General features: G+C 37.4%; 2 protein-coding genes across 5 annotated transcripts in view; one reads left to right on the top strand and one right to left on the bottom strand.

The window, feature by feature from the left end:
* Positions 1-414: 414 nt before the first annotated feature.
* Positions 415-6851, bottom strand: LOC135217019 (monocarboxylate transporter 12-B-like). 4 transcript variants are annotated; one of them, XM_064252586.1, is made up of 6 exons: positions 6705-6835; positions 6233-6625; positions 3430-3700; positions 2668-3270; positions 1947-2138; positions 425-1018 (listed from the first exon to the last, which is right to left on the bottom strand). In XM_064252586.1, the coding sequence occupies exons 2-6, from the start codon at positions 6542-6544 to the stop codon at positions 861-863; spliced, it is 1536 nt and encodes a 511-aa protein (XP_064108656.1). In that variant the 5' UTR covers positions 6545-6625; positions 6705-6835; the 3' UTR covers positions 425-860. The 4 variants fall into 4 exon arrangements, with proteins under 4 accessions (XP_064108658.1, XP_064108656.1, XP_064108657.1 ...); XM_064252587.1 differs by having other exon boundaries at positions 6733-6830; XM_064252588.1 differs by having other exon boundaries at positions 415-1018; positions 3526-3700; positions 6233-6851.
* Positions 6852-10267: 3416 nt separating this feature from the next.
* The window catches only part of LOC135217278 (small ribosomal subunit protein eS27), a 205202-nt gene continuing 197442 nt past the window's right edge, over positions 10268-18027 (top strand). The window contains exon 1 of the mRNA XM_064253024.1: positions 10268-10423. Within this exon, the coding sequence (XP_064109094.1) occupies positions 10418-10423 (6 nt within the window). The 5' untranslated portion in view covers positions 10268-10417. The remainder of the gene's footprint in view (positions 10424-18027) is intronic.

The following is an 18027-nucleotide window of genomic DNA, read 5'->3' on the forward strand; positions in this document are numbered from 1 at the left end:
GAGAGAGAGAGAGAGAGAGAGACTTTATAAAAGACTACACATTGGCAAGTCACATTTGAGGACACACTAATTACGTAACAAGAAACTAAGCATCAACCGAGATTAATTCCACTCGATATCCTTCTATTTTTAGGCACTCGATATAGATATATCATAATATACAGAATGAACCAAACAAAAACTTCTTTCAGTTTTCTTCTGAAGATTGAAAAAGAAACCCACAAACTCACTTTGTAACTTGTTTACTTCTAAGTAAAACTAAATGTAAATACTTAGAAGTAAACAAGTTACTAAGTGACTTTGTGGGTTTCTTTTTCGATATACAGAATGTCATACTCCAACTAGTAAACTGACAATCTTATTCTCCATGAATAAGTGTATATAAATACACATACTACATGATGTAGGTAAACATCCAGCTGCAATGTTGAAGAGTCAATGACCTTCAGCTGCAACCCAACACATTCGACTAAACTCTGGCTACATAGTTCAAAGCTTAAGCTCGGAGTCAGAAAAATAATCTATATTATTTTAGAAGGAAAATCCAGACATCTGAAATTAAAGTAGAGAAACATAAACGTGTTAAGAGAAAAAGGAACAAGAATGAACACCTTTGGATGTAAAAGAAATGTATTAACGCTTATGAAAGAACATGCAAATATCTCAAATCAAATGATATAAAATAACGAAAGGTTAATTTTGTATTTTCGGAAACCTCTCTTGACTTTTATTATCGTCTTCGCATCTGATATTTTGCATTCGTACAGAGAACAAACGAGCCTGAATCGAATTTCATTGAAGCGATCTCTATTAAAGCTTGGAATCTCAACAAGATTTTCTCTTTTTCACCTTTTAATGGACTAGACATTCTCATTTTTGTTTTCTAATTCTTCTTTGTTCCTCTTTTCATAAGCCTGGGCGGCTGGTAGGAATAGGAACATAAGGAAAGCGAACATAGTCGATGCCGCAAGACATAGCAAACTGTAGGTGTAGCTTCCACTGACATCCCGGACGAACCCTGTTAAAGACAGTGATAACAATTTTAGTTTAATCTTTCTCGGCAGAATTTGAAGAGTAGGTATACTGCTGAACACGCTAACTTGTTTTTACATGATATATCACCAAGAAATTCCCATAATACATATGTAAACTGCTCCTTTAGGGCGATATTGTATATATTATAAGGAGCATTACAAATATGTCAAGCGAAGGTGATGGAGCGCTTCTAGTGTTGATGTGTGATAAGCAGGAGCTCTCGAAGAAGAACATCTAGGCCGGTAAATATGGGTGGCGTGACAGGGTCATGAACTGATTCCATTCTACTTACAGAATGGAGCGTTTACATGATAATATGCTTTGAGATTTATTATTGGACATAACTGAATTAATGTCTTTAGAACTATTAATCAACTAAAGAGCTTGCCACGTTGTTTGGCTCATCATTACTGGTATTTGAATGCAATAGGAAAAAATTAAATCATTCTTAATGCAATAATGATTACCTGTTTCCCCTTGTTCCCGTTCCTGTTTCCCTGTGCTTCTTTTCCCAATGTTTCATTTGTTATTTCCCCGTGTTTCCTTTCCCTCTGTTTCATTTCCTGTTCCCTGTGTTTCATTTCCCTATGTTTCACATCCTGTTTCCCTGTGTTTCCTTCCCCTATGTTTCATTTGCTGTTTCCTGTGTTGCCTTCATCTGTTTCATTTCCCGTTTCCCTGTGCTTCCTTTCCCCATATTTCATTTCCCGTTTCCCTGTGTTTCCTAACATAAATCTTTCGCAGCGAACGTCATGATTTCGTGCTGGCAAATAAAAGGAAAAATAACGCAACCATGTTTTCAGTACGGTCTGATCTCTTAAAAATCATATATAGATATATATATATATCTATATATATATATATATATATATATATATATATATATATATATATGACGTCAAAGAACCTACCCAGAACTGGGCCAGAAGTGATGAAGCAAATGCTCGAAGCAAAGAAGTTGAAACTTAAGACATTCATGTGTTGTTCGCGTCCAACGAATTCTATCATAATTAGGTTCATGAGACCCATGTAAACTCCAACGCCGCCGCCCCAGATCCCCATGGCGACGCTTTTGAAGGTCAGGCTCGGCATGAAGCAGAAAGCTGTAAAGAGAATCAGGAATCATGTAACGATTATCTGCAAGTTTGTTCGTGGCAGCTTTTCGATGGCTCATCCTTCAGGTTAAAAGAAGCCAGCCAAGCAGTGGTGCGTGGCCAAAGGCTGGCGTTTTTTTTTTTTTTCGTTGTTCATAATTTTGAAAGGTAGTCTTCATCCTGCTTTATAAAGCAAAGACGACAAAGAAGGGAATTTTCCAAGATACTCTACAACAACAAAATGATAGATTTTAATATATTATATATATATATATATATATATATATTATATATAATATATATGATATATTTATATATAAATACACACACACACACACACACACACACACACACACACACATATATATATATATATATATATATATATATATATATATATATGTATATATATATATATGTCTATATATATATATATATATATATATATATATATATATATATATATGTGTGTGGTGTGTGTGTGTGTGTGTGTGTGTGTGTGTGTGTGTAGACAAATGAATGTGACAGCGTTACTTACCGACTGAGAAGATGCTAACTGTTAGTGTTCCTCCCATGTAGAGGTACCTTTTACTCATGCAAGAATAGTCGGAAACAATCGAAATCGTGAGCCTGGCAACGAGACTAGCGAGACCAGAGAGAGAGAGACAATACGCAGCGTCATCAACTGAGAATCCTTCCTCTTGCATAGCGAAAGGCAGAGCTGTCAGAAAATTGAGATAAGAGATGAGGTTAATGGCGGCCCCTATTGCTACAATAGAAGCGACCGGCGATTTAATGAGAATCAGGGTTTTCAAGGCGTTTCTCAAGATCCTGAGAACTACTTCAGCGATGCTGTGACCACTCTTGGTCGCCCTCGGAAGAGCTGTTGGCTTTTTCTTGTGCCATTCTGGGGGATGGAATACCATATTACCGACTAGGCCATTGAGGTAAAAGGCGCCCATAATCAGAAGACTTCCTTGGAATGCATAGTGATCCTGTAGACGCGTGATGAGTAGCGGTCCAATGATCTGTCCCGTGGAGACTCCGGACGACATTATTGCATTTGCAATGCCGATGCGCCTCTTGAAATAATACGTGACAATTCCATATGAGAGACATCCCAGCAATCCAGTACCTATACCTAGAGAAGAGAAATAAATTTATTGCCACTCTTAAGCGAAATACAACTGATCAAAAGTTATAATTTACAACAAACATCAACACTGACGTCAGAGATGAATTACAATGAACACAATATACCAACGATGACATAAATTACTATATAATGAATGACAATTACCAGCTACGAAGGAATAAAAGAACATGATAAACCAAGGTGAATTGGCAAAGGCCGTAGCAGAAATGCCAATAGAAGTGAGAATGGTGCTTATGGAACCTGTCATTCTTAAGCCGAATTCTTCTACGAAGGCCTTCAGAAACACCCCTGACAGCATCATTATAAACCCCATCGAGTTATATATCCAAGATGATACCAAAGCAGAGGTCTGGAGGTCTAGAAGATATTTCGAATAAAGGATTCCAAACGACGATAATATGATATTCACCAACACCTGTTGAGATAAGTTGAAAAATTAATATAAAACAAGGTTTCTCTGTTTGAAAAGTCTCTAATTATCTCAGCTCGGTTTCAAATTATGCTTTACATGATAAAATAAACCTAAATCAGATAGATTAAATCTAACGTATAGGGAGGACTAAGGTTGCTTACCTAGGGGTCAAGAGGTCACTGAATTCATGCCTGTGTTCACCATCTCTGGTAATCAATAGTTTCATCAAACTGCCCACATATTCCGAACCATACTTCGGACACAACAAATTTTTATACAGACATTTGAAGTCAAAATTATTAAAAAGACCATTCGAGCCTTTAAATCTTTAAGGGATGTTTTGCCATCTGCTGTATTTTTCTTTCTGTTAAACTGTTGATTTTGTTTGATAAGATATGTGGGAAACCAATGGCCACCAGAACTTGAACACAAGGGCATAAACTCAAGGACCTCTTTACCTCCAGGTGCCCAACCTCAGCCCTCCATCGGGGACGCTGTCGCTGCCTGTGCAACGTTCAATTTAATCTTTCTTATTTCGATATGTTATGTAAACCTCAGCTTTAAACCGAGTTAAGATTAGTAGAGACTTATTCTACTTCGAGGAAACTTCAGCGTGAAAGTATTTTCATTCAAATTAACGTATATCACTGTCAGCATGTTGATTTTTTTTAATATATGTTTCTTAACTTGTACTGAGCCTGAAGATGGAAATTTGTTGGCCAAGTTGTTTATGAGACTGAATAAAAGCAGAAAAGGAGGTTGCGATTTGGTTTGGCATTTATTTTATCACTCATTGTCCATATGTTGATTTTATGTTTATTGGGCATAAATGTAAGTTTCTTAACTTTTACAGAACCTAAATAGATTGAATAAAGGAAGAAGAAAATGCAGAGATTTGTTTTGGTATTGCAGTTCCTGACCCTATTACTATTTCCCTCATATGTTAAGATACTGTAGTCTTCATCGATCACTGAAGGTTGGAATGTATCCACGTGAAGCAAGAAAGGTGAATTCGTCCTGTCTCTAGAAACTGAGCTGTGTTCACATGACGCAACTTTTCCAGTTACCGAATTCACTGTTATGTCTCCCTCATGCAAATTCCTGTGGATATTTTATATCCACGTGATGCAACTCCCTCGTGCTTCTGAAGGCTGTGTTGTGTTCGTGTCAAACAAGATCTTTTGATCTGTGCAGGTTGGGTTATGTCCAAATGATACAACTTCCTCTGGCTGCTTAAGGTCATGGGCAATATCCCTCTGTCCCTGCAGGTTGCATTAGACTCATCTCTTGCAAATTTGGGTTCTTGAATAATCTCATCGATTCCAGGCCACTGGCTAGGATTTTCGTCAAGCATGGTGGCATCTATGAAAGCTGGGTTTTGTCCATATGATGCATTCCTGAATTGCAATGAAATGGCTTTGTGGGATCATTCAGGTAGTTTATAATATATTTTTGGGACGGGGATGGAGGTGAGAGGGGTAGGCGGGGTAGGGCGGAGACCTCCTGAACACTTTTAAAAGTTACTGTTGCAAATAAACAAATGTTCATTTATCACAAACAAAGTCACTGGCAATAAAATAAGAAATTTATAGGCATATTTGCAGTTATTGTCTTCAGAGAGTATAAGCACAATGTAATTAGCTTATTTAGTATTTTGGCTTGTTTTACCAAGAGAATATCCCCTTATCATAACGCTTTTTCTTGAGTTTATTTCCATTTTTGCACGCAATTGTTTGCCGCGTAACAGAGCAGACGCATAATAGGACTGTCCCCGTAGAGAGAGAGAGAGAAAGAGAGAGAGAGAGAGAGATAGAGAGAGAGAGAGAAAAGACTAGAGAGAGAGAGAGGAGAGATGAGAGAGAGAGAAGAGAGAGAGAGAGAGAGAGAGAGAGAGAGAGAGAGAGAGAGAAACTGTCTGCCTGTGTAGAACGTCTTACCACGATTTCGTTCCAGATCCGCGAAGGATATCAAAATCATCCAAGATACTTGTTCTTTTCTCTTTCATTTAAATTTATGCAGTATTTTTCTCGGTCATGTGCCTATAAGTAGGGAGCCTCTGTAGTACGTTAAGTTCTCGTGTACTTAGAAGAGTAGTACTCTTAATGTCACATTTAGCACAGTCAAGAGCTCGGTAGCATTCACGTACTTTCCTTTGGCAATGGTTATCGTTCTGGTGTTAGGTGCATCGCACAGCATTTCAGTTTGTTTCATCTTATTTCCACACAATAAGCCTGGATTTATGCTACAAGTGCACATCATTTTATTTGAAATCCGATATGTTAAAACAAAAAAAATATTGTCCAAACCTTATCATATATACCATAAGCTAGGAAAACTTTCTGGAAAAACGTGAATGTTGACAAGCTATTTTCCTTTTGAGAAACAATGATAAAAATACAAGAGAAACAGAAAGAGATAATCGTTTCTGCATTTTCTTCGCACTATAGATAGAAACTCTCAATTTTCTATTTAAGGAGCCGAGAAGCATTATTTAGACCAATTTCTGTCTATAGTCTCGGGATTAACACGCATTACCTGACAAAGTAGCGCCCCAATAGCAACAATCCAGCCCCATCCGCCGTCAGGTGGGTCGTCGAAGCCTTCGTCCGAATTTTCGTTTTCCACCCCTCTCGTTGATGCCGCATTTTCATGGACACTGTCCCTTGTTGCACTGCCGTCAACTGCAACTTTCCCAGATGTTTCTGCAAAGTCGTCGGCGTCTGAGACGTTGCGCGCTACTGGTTCGTTTCCTCTTATTTCTGTGTTTCGCTCTCCAGGACTTTCGTCACCTTCAAAAGCTTTGTTTCGATACCTGAAACCAAACACTGTTGTATCTGAGTCTGTCATCACAACTGAATCAGGCCTTTATGTTCCTTTTCTACGTTGCAAGCCTTTGGTACCGGTCAGAAAACTATTTTTTTTTTCTTTCTGAAAATAAAAGCGAAGAAATAAACAAGCAATCTGCCACAGACTTAAAACGATTGTCACTTGATCAAAAATGAAAGACCACAGTTATTCCTTATGGCGCTTATCACAGTATGTTGCGTCTCCTAAGCGATCTCCGCTTCAGCTGAAGGTTATCCAACAATTTGAAACTCTCGAAGTGATTCGGTTGAAATGACCACGTCCAATGGCACCCACTGAATCTTCACGTTGTGCTTTAAGGAAGATGTGGTCGAATCATTTACTCATAGTCATGCTTGCAGCTCTGCCCTTTCATTGAAATCAATTCTGGGCGAGACGTCAGCCATCTGTCCTTGTCATGTTGTCAAGACTTGGTATTTTTGTTTCTAGGAACATGATTTTAATTGTCAAAATTAGGTTATTATTAATATTACCGAAAATGCAGATGCTCTCGTCTGAAACAAACACTAAAGTCCATCAACCAACTAAGCAAGCGTCCACAAAATAAAATGCCAAAACTTGTAAAAGAGAAAACGTTGAGAACATAGTAAATGAATGAATTACTGAGGCAAGTCACCAAAACAAAGAAGTATACACAACAAGTCAGAAAAGCTAAGGCAATATTCCTTGGCACTAAACAGCTGTATTAGGTCCACTTTCAAACTTACGAGCGTTGTCATAATTGCCAATGCTGGAAAGATATCTCCACAGAATAAAAGACTGATAATACCAGTTGGGTAGTGAGGGTCATTTGCGTAACTTTTTTTTTGTTTTTTCTTTATTTCAATAATGGTGAACTATGAACTCCAGAAACAGGTGGCAGATATGATGTTGCACTTTTCTATACATGGGGACATTTCAGTAAAATATACAATTTTAGGGAGTTATCTTTACGAGAAAATTTATGCTATTGGAACTTAATAATCCATTTCGGTTTATGATCAGAAAGTCCTGTTAGCTTTGGGGAAACTGCCGCATTTCTTGTTGTAAAGATGACTTTTTTTATTTTAAATTAACAATAGCTATCTGTGAGTATCTTGCATACGGTTTGTGTTTTCTTCCTATAAGATAAGCTCATTCATTTTTAACCGTTCTGTTGTACATGCACCCAGAACTTTTTAATTTTATTTTTATTTTTCACCCTTTTGCTCTCTTTATCTGAATTCTGCTTCCACTTCGTCGATCTAGCATATCTCACTCTGCACACTAATGAAAAGCTTCCAAATCTTGACCCATTTTTCGTTTCTTCTAATTTCTTATATATACCACGATATCCCTATGGCCCACATCTTGTAGTCATTCCGCCTCAATCATTCAACAGACTGTATTTTCCAGCCGTGTACCTTTTCTTATATAGGCACCTAACTGCCACAATTTACTTTTAAAAAGCAGTTATTTCCAGTACTCACTTATTCCAGCCTTTCCATCATAACTTTTTGCCTTTTGCTTTTCTACAAACAATAGATCCAGCATTACTTTCATTCCATCGTCACATGAAACATTTCTAAATAACTGTGTAGACCAACTGCTCTCATTTTGCTTAAGCCTCACCTTAAAATATGTTTAAAACATTATCTGCAATTGCTCTCCATTATCAGCTATCAGTGATGTTTACTCCTATTGTATCGTATGAAAAACTTGCACGGTTGGACCTACATCTGCTCTTCGTTTTTACTGATCATTCTTGTCCCATGTAGACGTGAAAGCCTCCTATTTATGTATTTCTACGCAATTTCCATATACTAATACTCTTTTCAATAACCGAAGTCAAAGCAATAAGATAATAGATCGAAGGAATAAATTAGAGTTGTTACCTTTCTTGTGTAGAACCAGAGCGTATTTCCAAGAAAAAGGTTTTCGAGTGCATCAGGCAAAAGAAATATCAAGGTCCAAGATGGACGTGCAGGCAGGCACATTTTTTTTCAGTAGGCGATGACTTCTTACTTGTGAAAACTGACGTCGCAGCGACCATGGTCATTGAGAGAGAGAGAGAGAGAGAGAGAGAGAGAGAGAGAGAGAGAGAGAGAGAGAGAGAGAATCTGTCTGGGAACTTGACTCCATGATTTTACGAAATAGTGATTTTACAATGTAATAACCCCCTTTTTACCATACATACCTACTACCCTCCTTCAAATTTAAAGGATTTTACAAATTTCTTTTGAAATTATACGGCCATGTTTATACCTGCCTTACTGATATTTATGTTATGACAATTTTATTTTTTATTATTTTTTTAACTAGACTCAATGATATTTCTTTCCCGTGCATTGTTAGAATAAGCTATCGATTTTTACCCTTGCCCCAGTTGATTGTATACTTGTTTTCACTAACATGTACAAAAATTCCATTGTGAAATCTTACTTATCTCTTATGCTGTATATATACATACAAGTGCACACTTACATACACGGGCGCGCGCGCGCACACACACACAAACACACACACACATCACACACACACATATATATATATATATATATATATATATATATTATATATATATATTTACTTACTCTTTTATGCTGTATATATCCATACAAGTGCACACTCGCATACACGCACACACACAAAATATATACATATATATATATATATACTATATATATATATATATATATAAAATATACATATATATATATATATATATATATATATATATATATAAAAGGAGCCAATAAAAACACCAAAATATAGAAAGAAAGTACTATATTTCAGAGACAGCTTTCTCTCTCTTCAGGTACGTAAGGAAGACAGATGTCTGAAATATAGCACTTTTTTCTATATTTTGTTGTTTTTATGGGCTCCTTTTATTAGATGGAACTCTGTTGTAACAGAACATTTTTACCAGTCACACACACACACACACACACACACATAATATATAGATATATATATATATATATATATATATATGATATATATATATATATATATATATACATACACACGTGTTTGTGCACATGTACTATGTACATATATACATTAACACACAATTTAAATATAACCTTCTATAGCTAATCTCCGAATCCTTTTATCTTTCAAGTAGCCTCATTTTATGAAATGTAAAGTATTTTGACCAAAAATTATATAAGAGTCTCTTTGCAAGATGGCTGACAATTTAGCAACAAGAAGGTTTTCGTTTGAGGTATATCTTGAATTTCACTCGTGAAAGCATGTTGAGACAGATAACCCATCTCTGATCTATATATCGCCAGATATAAAATAGGCCTAGATAACACTACTGTATAAGATTACTATAGTACCTATGAGGCAGTTTATAAATCCCGCGCTTAGTAACATGTCATAATATCCTTTTTTCTATGAACATGTTTTTAGACTGCATCAAAGCTAAAAATGATGATTACTGAGCTATACATCATCTTTGAGTACTTTCATCACCTTACGATATTGGAACTGCAACACTGAAGAACATACATTGAGTAAACTACAAATTTCTGTTGCACAACCCAGTAAATGCGAAAAATATTGGTTGTTCAAACATGATCATTCTCGTTGAACGAACTAAACCACGCTGACTGGAGAATCTTAAGAAATTGCGCCGCGTAACAACGATTTGTAAAGTCAGCTGTTATCGTCATTTAATATTATATTATATAGTAAATTTATGTTACTATTTGTTCACCAAAGAATTGCTCATAATGGTGACACGACTTTGTTCACGTTGAGCAATAACTGATCAAAAGGGAGAAGAACCTGCGAAGCGAATTCAGCGCTCCAGCTGATGTTATTCTGTTTTGGTTGGTACGCGGTGGCCTCTAGTTTGTTCTTTTCTGGTCGACGTTGCGCCGTATCACAATGCCTGTGAGTGTTCCTTCTTTTTAGTGTTTTTAGGCCTCTATTTCTAATAAGTGACACGCCAATTGTTGTAAACTTTGTAGACTGCGTACAGACGTTACTTTGATGTGACTATTGATGATGTAGGTAGTGTAAATTATCTGAAATACGACATAGTTGTTGGCACGAGTGTGAAAACGTGGTTGGAAGAACGCCCTCGGATTGGTCTTGTAAATATTAACGGACTCTTTGGAAACTTGCTAGTTGTTAATTAATGAACTGATGGTATACAAGCTAATTAGGTTTTCCGACATATGTTAGTTGATTGTTTTGAATCTTCTTATATTTTAGCGTTAGTGATAATGACGCCTGGCGTAACGTGTTGTCCCTGGGTTGACGAAAGGCTTGGCCATCATGGAAACATCATGGTTGACTCGTCGCAAATCGTCGATCTTTCAAAATTAAGACAGATGTCTTGCGCATTTTTTTTTTTATTTTAGAATTACCAACAATACTTTAGAGCCGTAACATTAAATTTAATCAGGCTTGCGTATTCGGCCATTTTATGGGTTCGTCTACTGTTGTCAAGGTGCTCGCGGGCAGGCATTAGCGGTAACTTGGAATACCGGTACGACAACCTTTTGTCTTAACTCAAAATGAGGCAGATGTATACAGTAAAAAGTTTGTTAATATTTCATTGCATGTGTAAGGATACTCCAGCAGAGAGTGTTTCTGTAGCCTAAAGTGTACGCAGCCCATGCTAAGCAACGCTGCCGATTGTAGGGCTATTGCATTTTGTTTGGATGGTTTGTGGGTAAATCTAGGGTACTATTCCTCGGTGGCCTGGACTATGGCAGTTGCTGTTTTTTTATGCAGTTTTACCTCCTGAACAAGAATTTTGAGTTATATTTATTCGGACGACTGTAATTAACCCCCAGGGGCCAGTACTAAACACAGCGAAATACATTGGACGTCCCAGTCCCTAATGGATGTCGTCTACGCGGTTACGTTCCTTGCAGTGGTAATTCTACTGAATAGTTCCGCACGGACTGCAACGAACGTAACCACGGATACGACATCCACTAGGGATTGGGGCGTCCAATGCATTTCGCTGTGTTTAGTACTGGTCCCTGGAGGTTAATTACAGTCGTCCGAATAAATATTACTCAAAATTCTTGATCAGGAGGTAAAAGTGCATAGAAAAACCGCAACTGCATTAGTCTAGGCCGCCGCGGATTAGTACCCTAGATCTACTGGTTTGTGCAACATCTATACGAGCCTATTCTTGATATCTTGAAAGGTTGTACACAAATCTTCGCCTACCAGTTATGCAACCTGGTATTTATAGGTACCCTACCCCTCGTACATAAAATGTAACAAAGAAAGCAATAGCCTGTTATTGATTGCAAGGTAAATTTCATCGGTAGTATATGGGGTTACGAATTATATAAGTTACGAATTACTTCAGGATCAGGATGCATAACCCTCCCCCCCCCTCAATGATTGTTGCGTATTTTTTAAAATATTAACCCAGTTTTAAGTCATATACTAAATTATACTTCAGACAATATAGTCATTCCTTCCTAAACTGGATGGAGCAAATGCAGGGAATATGACCTAACCTTTACCTAATTTATCCTTGGATGCTATTCCAAAACCTGACGAAGCTTCACCCCCCCCCCCCCAGACTCCCCTACCCCAGTCCGAAGTTGTGACCTTTCACCCTACATTCAACCCTGGTGGACTTCACACGCCAGTCATAGTGTACCCTTGATGACAATGTTTATGTAAGAATAAAAGCTGCCACAAAAATCAAGTGAAATAGGTTAGGACAGGGGCTGGGGAGGTTTGTTTTCAGCCAAATGGAAGTTTCCCTACCAAGCTGTTTATTCTAACTAAAATAATTTTTTTAATCATGAAGGGTTATTTTAAGAGGAAAGCTTGTTTAGCATCTGTTTCAGCTTCTTGTGTCCGAATAATTCGCTTTTCCCCATATACTGATAACTTAAGCTATTTGACTTCACACATAGGGTAAAACACCGCATGGTCTGCATCAGGCCAACGACGATCAATGCATGCCACCCTCTGAAAAAGTACATTATAACGCGTCCTGACACCGGAGATGGGCATCAGTTGCGACTTCTTGTTGGTGAGAAACAGAGCTAATGACCTCTACTCTCTTTTCGAAGTAAGTATTTTCTCCAAAGTTAGAAATTAAGGCCAAATTTTAAGATTTAAACAGAGGGTAGTGAAAAGGGTGGCCATGGCAGTGGAAATCTCACCAAAATGCTTTCGAAGTTTTTACTTACAATTAAATAACTTATAAGATTGATGCCATCTCGATGTTTACGGAGTCACTTGTGTCAACAAACTTCCCATTTCCCGTGACAAATTCCCACACCACTTGTACCCACAGACGCTGAGGCACTTTCATCACAACAATTGGAACACGGTCCCTTACCAGGACGTTTTTAAGTAAACAACTGTTTGGTAGAAGACGACGAAGAAGCGTGCACTTAGATGATTTTTTAAATAAATAGTAAAACATCAATATTTTACATATTTATGGTGATTAATTTGAAAATATTAGTTATCGAAAAAGTAACTCGATTCTGACTCAAATTTAAGTAATTATTTTTCGGAATTAGAACGTTCTTTTAAGTCCTGTATTATGACGTCACAACATTTTGACTTTTGTACCTATTGTAAATAATTGCTATACTCAACTTTCTTGCAGAACAGTTTACCAGTTGTTCATGCAGATTGTTATCAGCTATTCATGTAATTGCTATAATTGTAATGCACATATATATCTTTATTAATTACTTTTTGGATATATGAAGATTTTTTACTACCGGATTACCGCCGTACTGTGACGCAATCGATTTCGGTCCCTGGGCCTCTTGTCTGTTTTCGCACCATAAGAAATTGATGGGGCCGAATTTGCAATGACCAGAAAGTCGTTAAAAGAGGAAAGTTAGCATTGATGGGCATATGTTTTGATTGAGAAAAATAAAAATTTGTTCAATAGCTAGCTTGTAAAAATACTTGAGTACAAAAAACTTGATTGACAACTAAGCAGCATACCTACTTTGGGTTTCAGAGACAGTGCAAGCACGTTTTTGGGCAATACCTATTTCTGTAACGAACACTCGTATCAGAACGAGATTTTGCTATAGTGCATTACACCCAGTGCCATAATTTATTAGGGTATTGTGAATCACTGATCGTAAAGAATAATGACACTTGTCCTTGTACCAAGAGACAAAAATTCCATTATGCAGAAATGGATACGAACACGCGTAAAAAACTCCACCTACCCTCTCTCTCTCTCTCTTCTTCTCTCTCTCTCTCTCTCTCTCTCTCTCTCTCTCTCTCTACTCTCTCTCTCTCTCCTCTCGTCTCTCTCTCTCTCTCTCTCTCTCCTCGCCTCTCTCTCTCTCTCTCTCTTCACCATCACCCATTTTCCTTTCGCCTTCCTTTCTTCTCTCTTCTTCGCTCTTCCACCATCACCCACCTTTTCCTTCCTTCCTTTCTCTCTCTCTCTCTTCCACCATCACCCATTTCCTTCTTCCTTCGCCTTCCTTTCTCTCTCTCTCTCCTCTCTCTCTCTCTCTCTCTCTCTCTCTCTCTCTCTCTCTCTCTCTCTCTCTCTCTCTCTCTCTCTCTCTCTCTCTCTCTCTGTTGCCATTCGTTATGTGTTCACCCTCCAAACTGGGTATAAGACTTACACAAAACGTGGAAATTGGTGAAATTAGGCTATGTATTGGAAGTATATGTACATAAATATATATTGGAAGTATACATACATAAATATTAAAGCAATTTTGTCATTATTGCATTACTATGACAACTAGAATTCATGGAAACAGTTTATAATAATGCCTTGGCGTATGTGTGAAGCTCCACTAATGTGGCAACAATGATTTTGCCATTCTTAGCATGCAAACATTAAAGGTTACATTTATTTCTGGCATACAGTTTTTAAAGAAAATAAAAATACTAATATAGACTTAAATCAATGAAAAGTGCTAGCAAAGAAAAAAAAAAAATTATAATCCACTTATCCGTAGTCTGTTCCTCTATGGTTTTCGGCAGCCAGATGTACGACAAGGTTAGAAACATTGGATTGTATCTACTTTAGAAATATCTGTAATTTTTTGGGGTAATTTGGTTGCAAAAAAGGGACAATAGACATGAATTAAATTAACATTTTTAAATAACAAAGTAAAGTTGAACTAAATAACGAGTAAAGTAAACAATTTAGGGAATAAAACTTTGCAGTGTCGTCGTCTGCTGTTCGTAACTGTGTTTGGGGTGCGCTTTGGAACCAGGAACAGCAAAGGAGATTTTCAAAATACTCTCCATCTACTTTTAATTTTCCCATCTTTTGTTAGAACCTTACCATTTCAATCTTTAATTTGCTTAGTGTGTGAGGTCATTTGTTGCTTTGTAGCTTTGGCTATCATGTGGATGTTTCTATAAAGTTGGACCCGTCACCAACATACAAAGTTTGACCCTTCACGCTGCATTCAACAACTTTGACTTGCTACTCTGCATACAAAATTTTGATCTGCTACTCTACATACAAAAGGACCAGCTAGCCTAGGCGCCTTACTTGCTACTGTAGACTGGCCTGCCACTTCATAACAAAAGCTGACCCTTAACCTAGGCTATAATTTCCCACATAACTGTGACATTAAACACACAACTCATTATTGTGGACTGACCTACCACATTTCATACAAATGGTGACATCATGCATATACCAACATGCCTATCTGTTCGAACAGGGGCTTTGGCACTGGCTGTGATCTAACCAAAAGCAGGCAAAATGTAACTTACTTAGAATATCATGGCCTGACCTAAACTAACCAAACCAACCTAACCTTACTTAAGGTCCTGTGCCCTTACCTGGGGGGGGAGGGGTCTCCCAAAGTTGAAAACCATAACCAGAAAAAATATGCACGACATTCAGTTTACGTGAACCACAAAGATCTATTCGAACATGTGCTTCAGCACTGGTTACGACCTAACTAACCAAGCCAACCTAACCCTACTTAACCCAAAGTGACTGGTAAAAAAAAAAAAAAAATCAATATTCAGCTCCTGAGGCCGTGTGAACTTTGAGGTTGGCTAACTAATAAAGAAAAAAAGTCACATTAATGGAAAGAGAAAGATATGCAAATGTACATACTGAAAGAATAGAAATTTAAAAAAATTTCCCTACCTTCAATGCGAAGTTCAAAATTACCATTGACAAACCCATGTTGGGGCCTCTTGTACAAGACAAGCATAAATTCACCAACGTATATGTTTTTTAGCATATTTGTTGAAAATTATTTACGTAAATGTATTTCGCCATGTTAAATACTGGCCCCCGGGGGGTTTAATTACAGTCATTCGAATAAATATTACATAAAATTCTTGTTCAGTAGGTAAAACTGCATAGAAAAACAGCAACTGCCATAGTCTAGGCCGCCGCTGATAAGTACCCTAGATCTACCCTCTGCACTTTTCTTTGCAAAATTACATTTACAACTGACATACTATAGTAAAAGACAAGAACAAAAACCAACAGCAACCCCTTTGGTATATTTATGAGCAAATTACATGTGAGACAGAGACGCAGTACATTCTTCCTTGAAGTCAGAATTTATGGGCTATAGAAGTATTGGCACCTCTTTCCAGCCTGATTCTTTCCAAATCGATGGCACTTGATACTGCTCTACAGGATCAATCCGTCCACCACCCCAAACCTGTTATTACTACTCTTAAGAAGCTATCCATCCATTAAGCACCGTGCCCATACCTGGCCAGGTGTTTCCTCCCCATTTGAAATTTGGTAATTTAAACGTGGACTGGCCTAGACTATCCCATAACAGTTAAGTTCCAAAGTGTTGTTATTCACAATGCTGGGATAGCAAACTCATAAAATTAATGTACATCTTACGTTACTTGAAATCACTGCTGTCCGATGACCATTTTCAACGTTGCATGAGCTACAAACACCTGAGTAATCCCCCAAGCAATCCCTCTCGGTTCAGCCACTTAGTGAATTTTTCCATATTGTGAAGAAATTCGGTTTAAATTGTAAAATAAAGATTGGTATAAGAATCCAAATTGTCTGCGGACAGTTTTTGGGAACAAAATTTTGTCCAGACACTCCATCCTTGCAGTTACAGATGGAAAGAAAGTGCATTTTTGAGTCAGGGCATATTTGTATGACTCGTATGTATGAGACATTTATCTGGTTGATGTATTTAATCTATGTCCTTAGGAAATGACCTGGAACAATGTGGTGTATGATTGGTTGGATTTAGATATCTCACGATAATGGTGGGGCAGTGTACAGTGCCTCACTGCAGCAATTTTGAGAAATAAAAGAGCTCCGTGTTCCATGTCACCTTTAGTGTCAAATGGGTACTACAGGCAGTCCCCAGGTTACGACGGGGTTTCCGTTCATGAGACGCGTCGTAAGCCGGGACATCATCAAAAATCGTAAGAAAACCTTACTTTTAATGCTTTGGGTGCATTGAAAACTATGTAAACTGCATTCTTATTGCATTTTTCAACCAAAAAAGCTTCAAGTATTGATTATTTTGCCTTTTTGGTGTCATATTTCTTGTGCCAGATCAGCATTGTAGGAGTCGTAACTCTGGAACATGCGTCATAACCCTGGAAATAGTTTCTGATGAATATAATTGAAAAGCCCCTTAACCTTGGAATGTCGTAAGCCGAACCCGTTGTAACCAGGGGACTGCCTGTACTTAGAAAAAGTTACATTCCGTAGGGAAAATTGTCAGGTGGTAAATTAGCGTAAAATTTGGTCAGGTAAGTGACTTCGGGTAGAATTTGGCACGCTGAACAACTTTTATTCTATTCAACTTGTCATTTGGAGTCATATTTTAGCTGTAGGCACGTACCACTGATGTGCCTATAGGCACGTACCACTGATTACAAACACCCCCATTCCTTTGACTGTACCTCCTTTCATATTCATCTTTCCACCCTTTCCTAACAATTTATTCTACTGTTGTTTTGTCCTTTCAGTGGTACTTACTCCTGAACCCCTTTGTTGTTTTTATTTTTCCCACATTTGATGTATTAGCTTTCTATTCTCCATTCTTACTTTCATGAATAAAGTATTTTCAGTTAGTTACCTTTAGCCATTCACACAAAATTGGTCATTCACACAAAAAATATCCAAGTGGGTTATGAACATGTCCAAAGTGAGGAAAAGCAAATGGTTACTGTAGGCAGCTTGAAAAGCCTACTTTAACAAGGGTTAGTTACAAGGTTAGTTATCGTGAAATGTATAGAATCCAAAGAAATTGAGAATTATACTATTGTCAGTTATGAAAAGTACAGTCTCCTCTCAATTAACACATTTTCAATTTAATGTGAGCAATTAAATGTTAAAAAATGTTAAAAAAAAAAAAAAAAAAAAAAAAATTTTGATTTAACGCGAATTGGTGCCAAAGTGTTTTCATATCACCCCCACATCAGTTCTGCAGATGATGGGCGTCGACATAAACAGACTTAGCACAGTTCACTGTATTTATTTATTTATCAATAAAGCGAAAGACCTTGTGGATTGTATTTATTAAAACTATTAATAGTGCAAAAAA

The sequence above is a fragment of the Macrobrachium nipponense genome, chromosome 7, assembly GCF_015104395.2.
Source record: "Macrobrachium nipponense isolate FS-2020 chromosome 7, ASM1510439v2, whole genome shotgun sequence".
NCBI lineage: Eukaryota > Metazoa > Arthropoda > Malacostraca > Decapoda > Palaemonidae > Macrobrachium > Macrobrachium nipponense.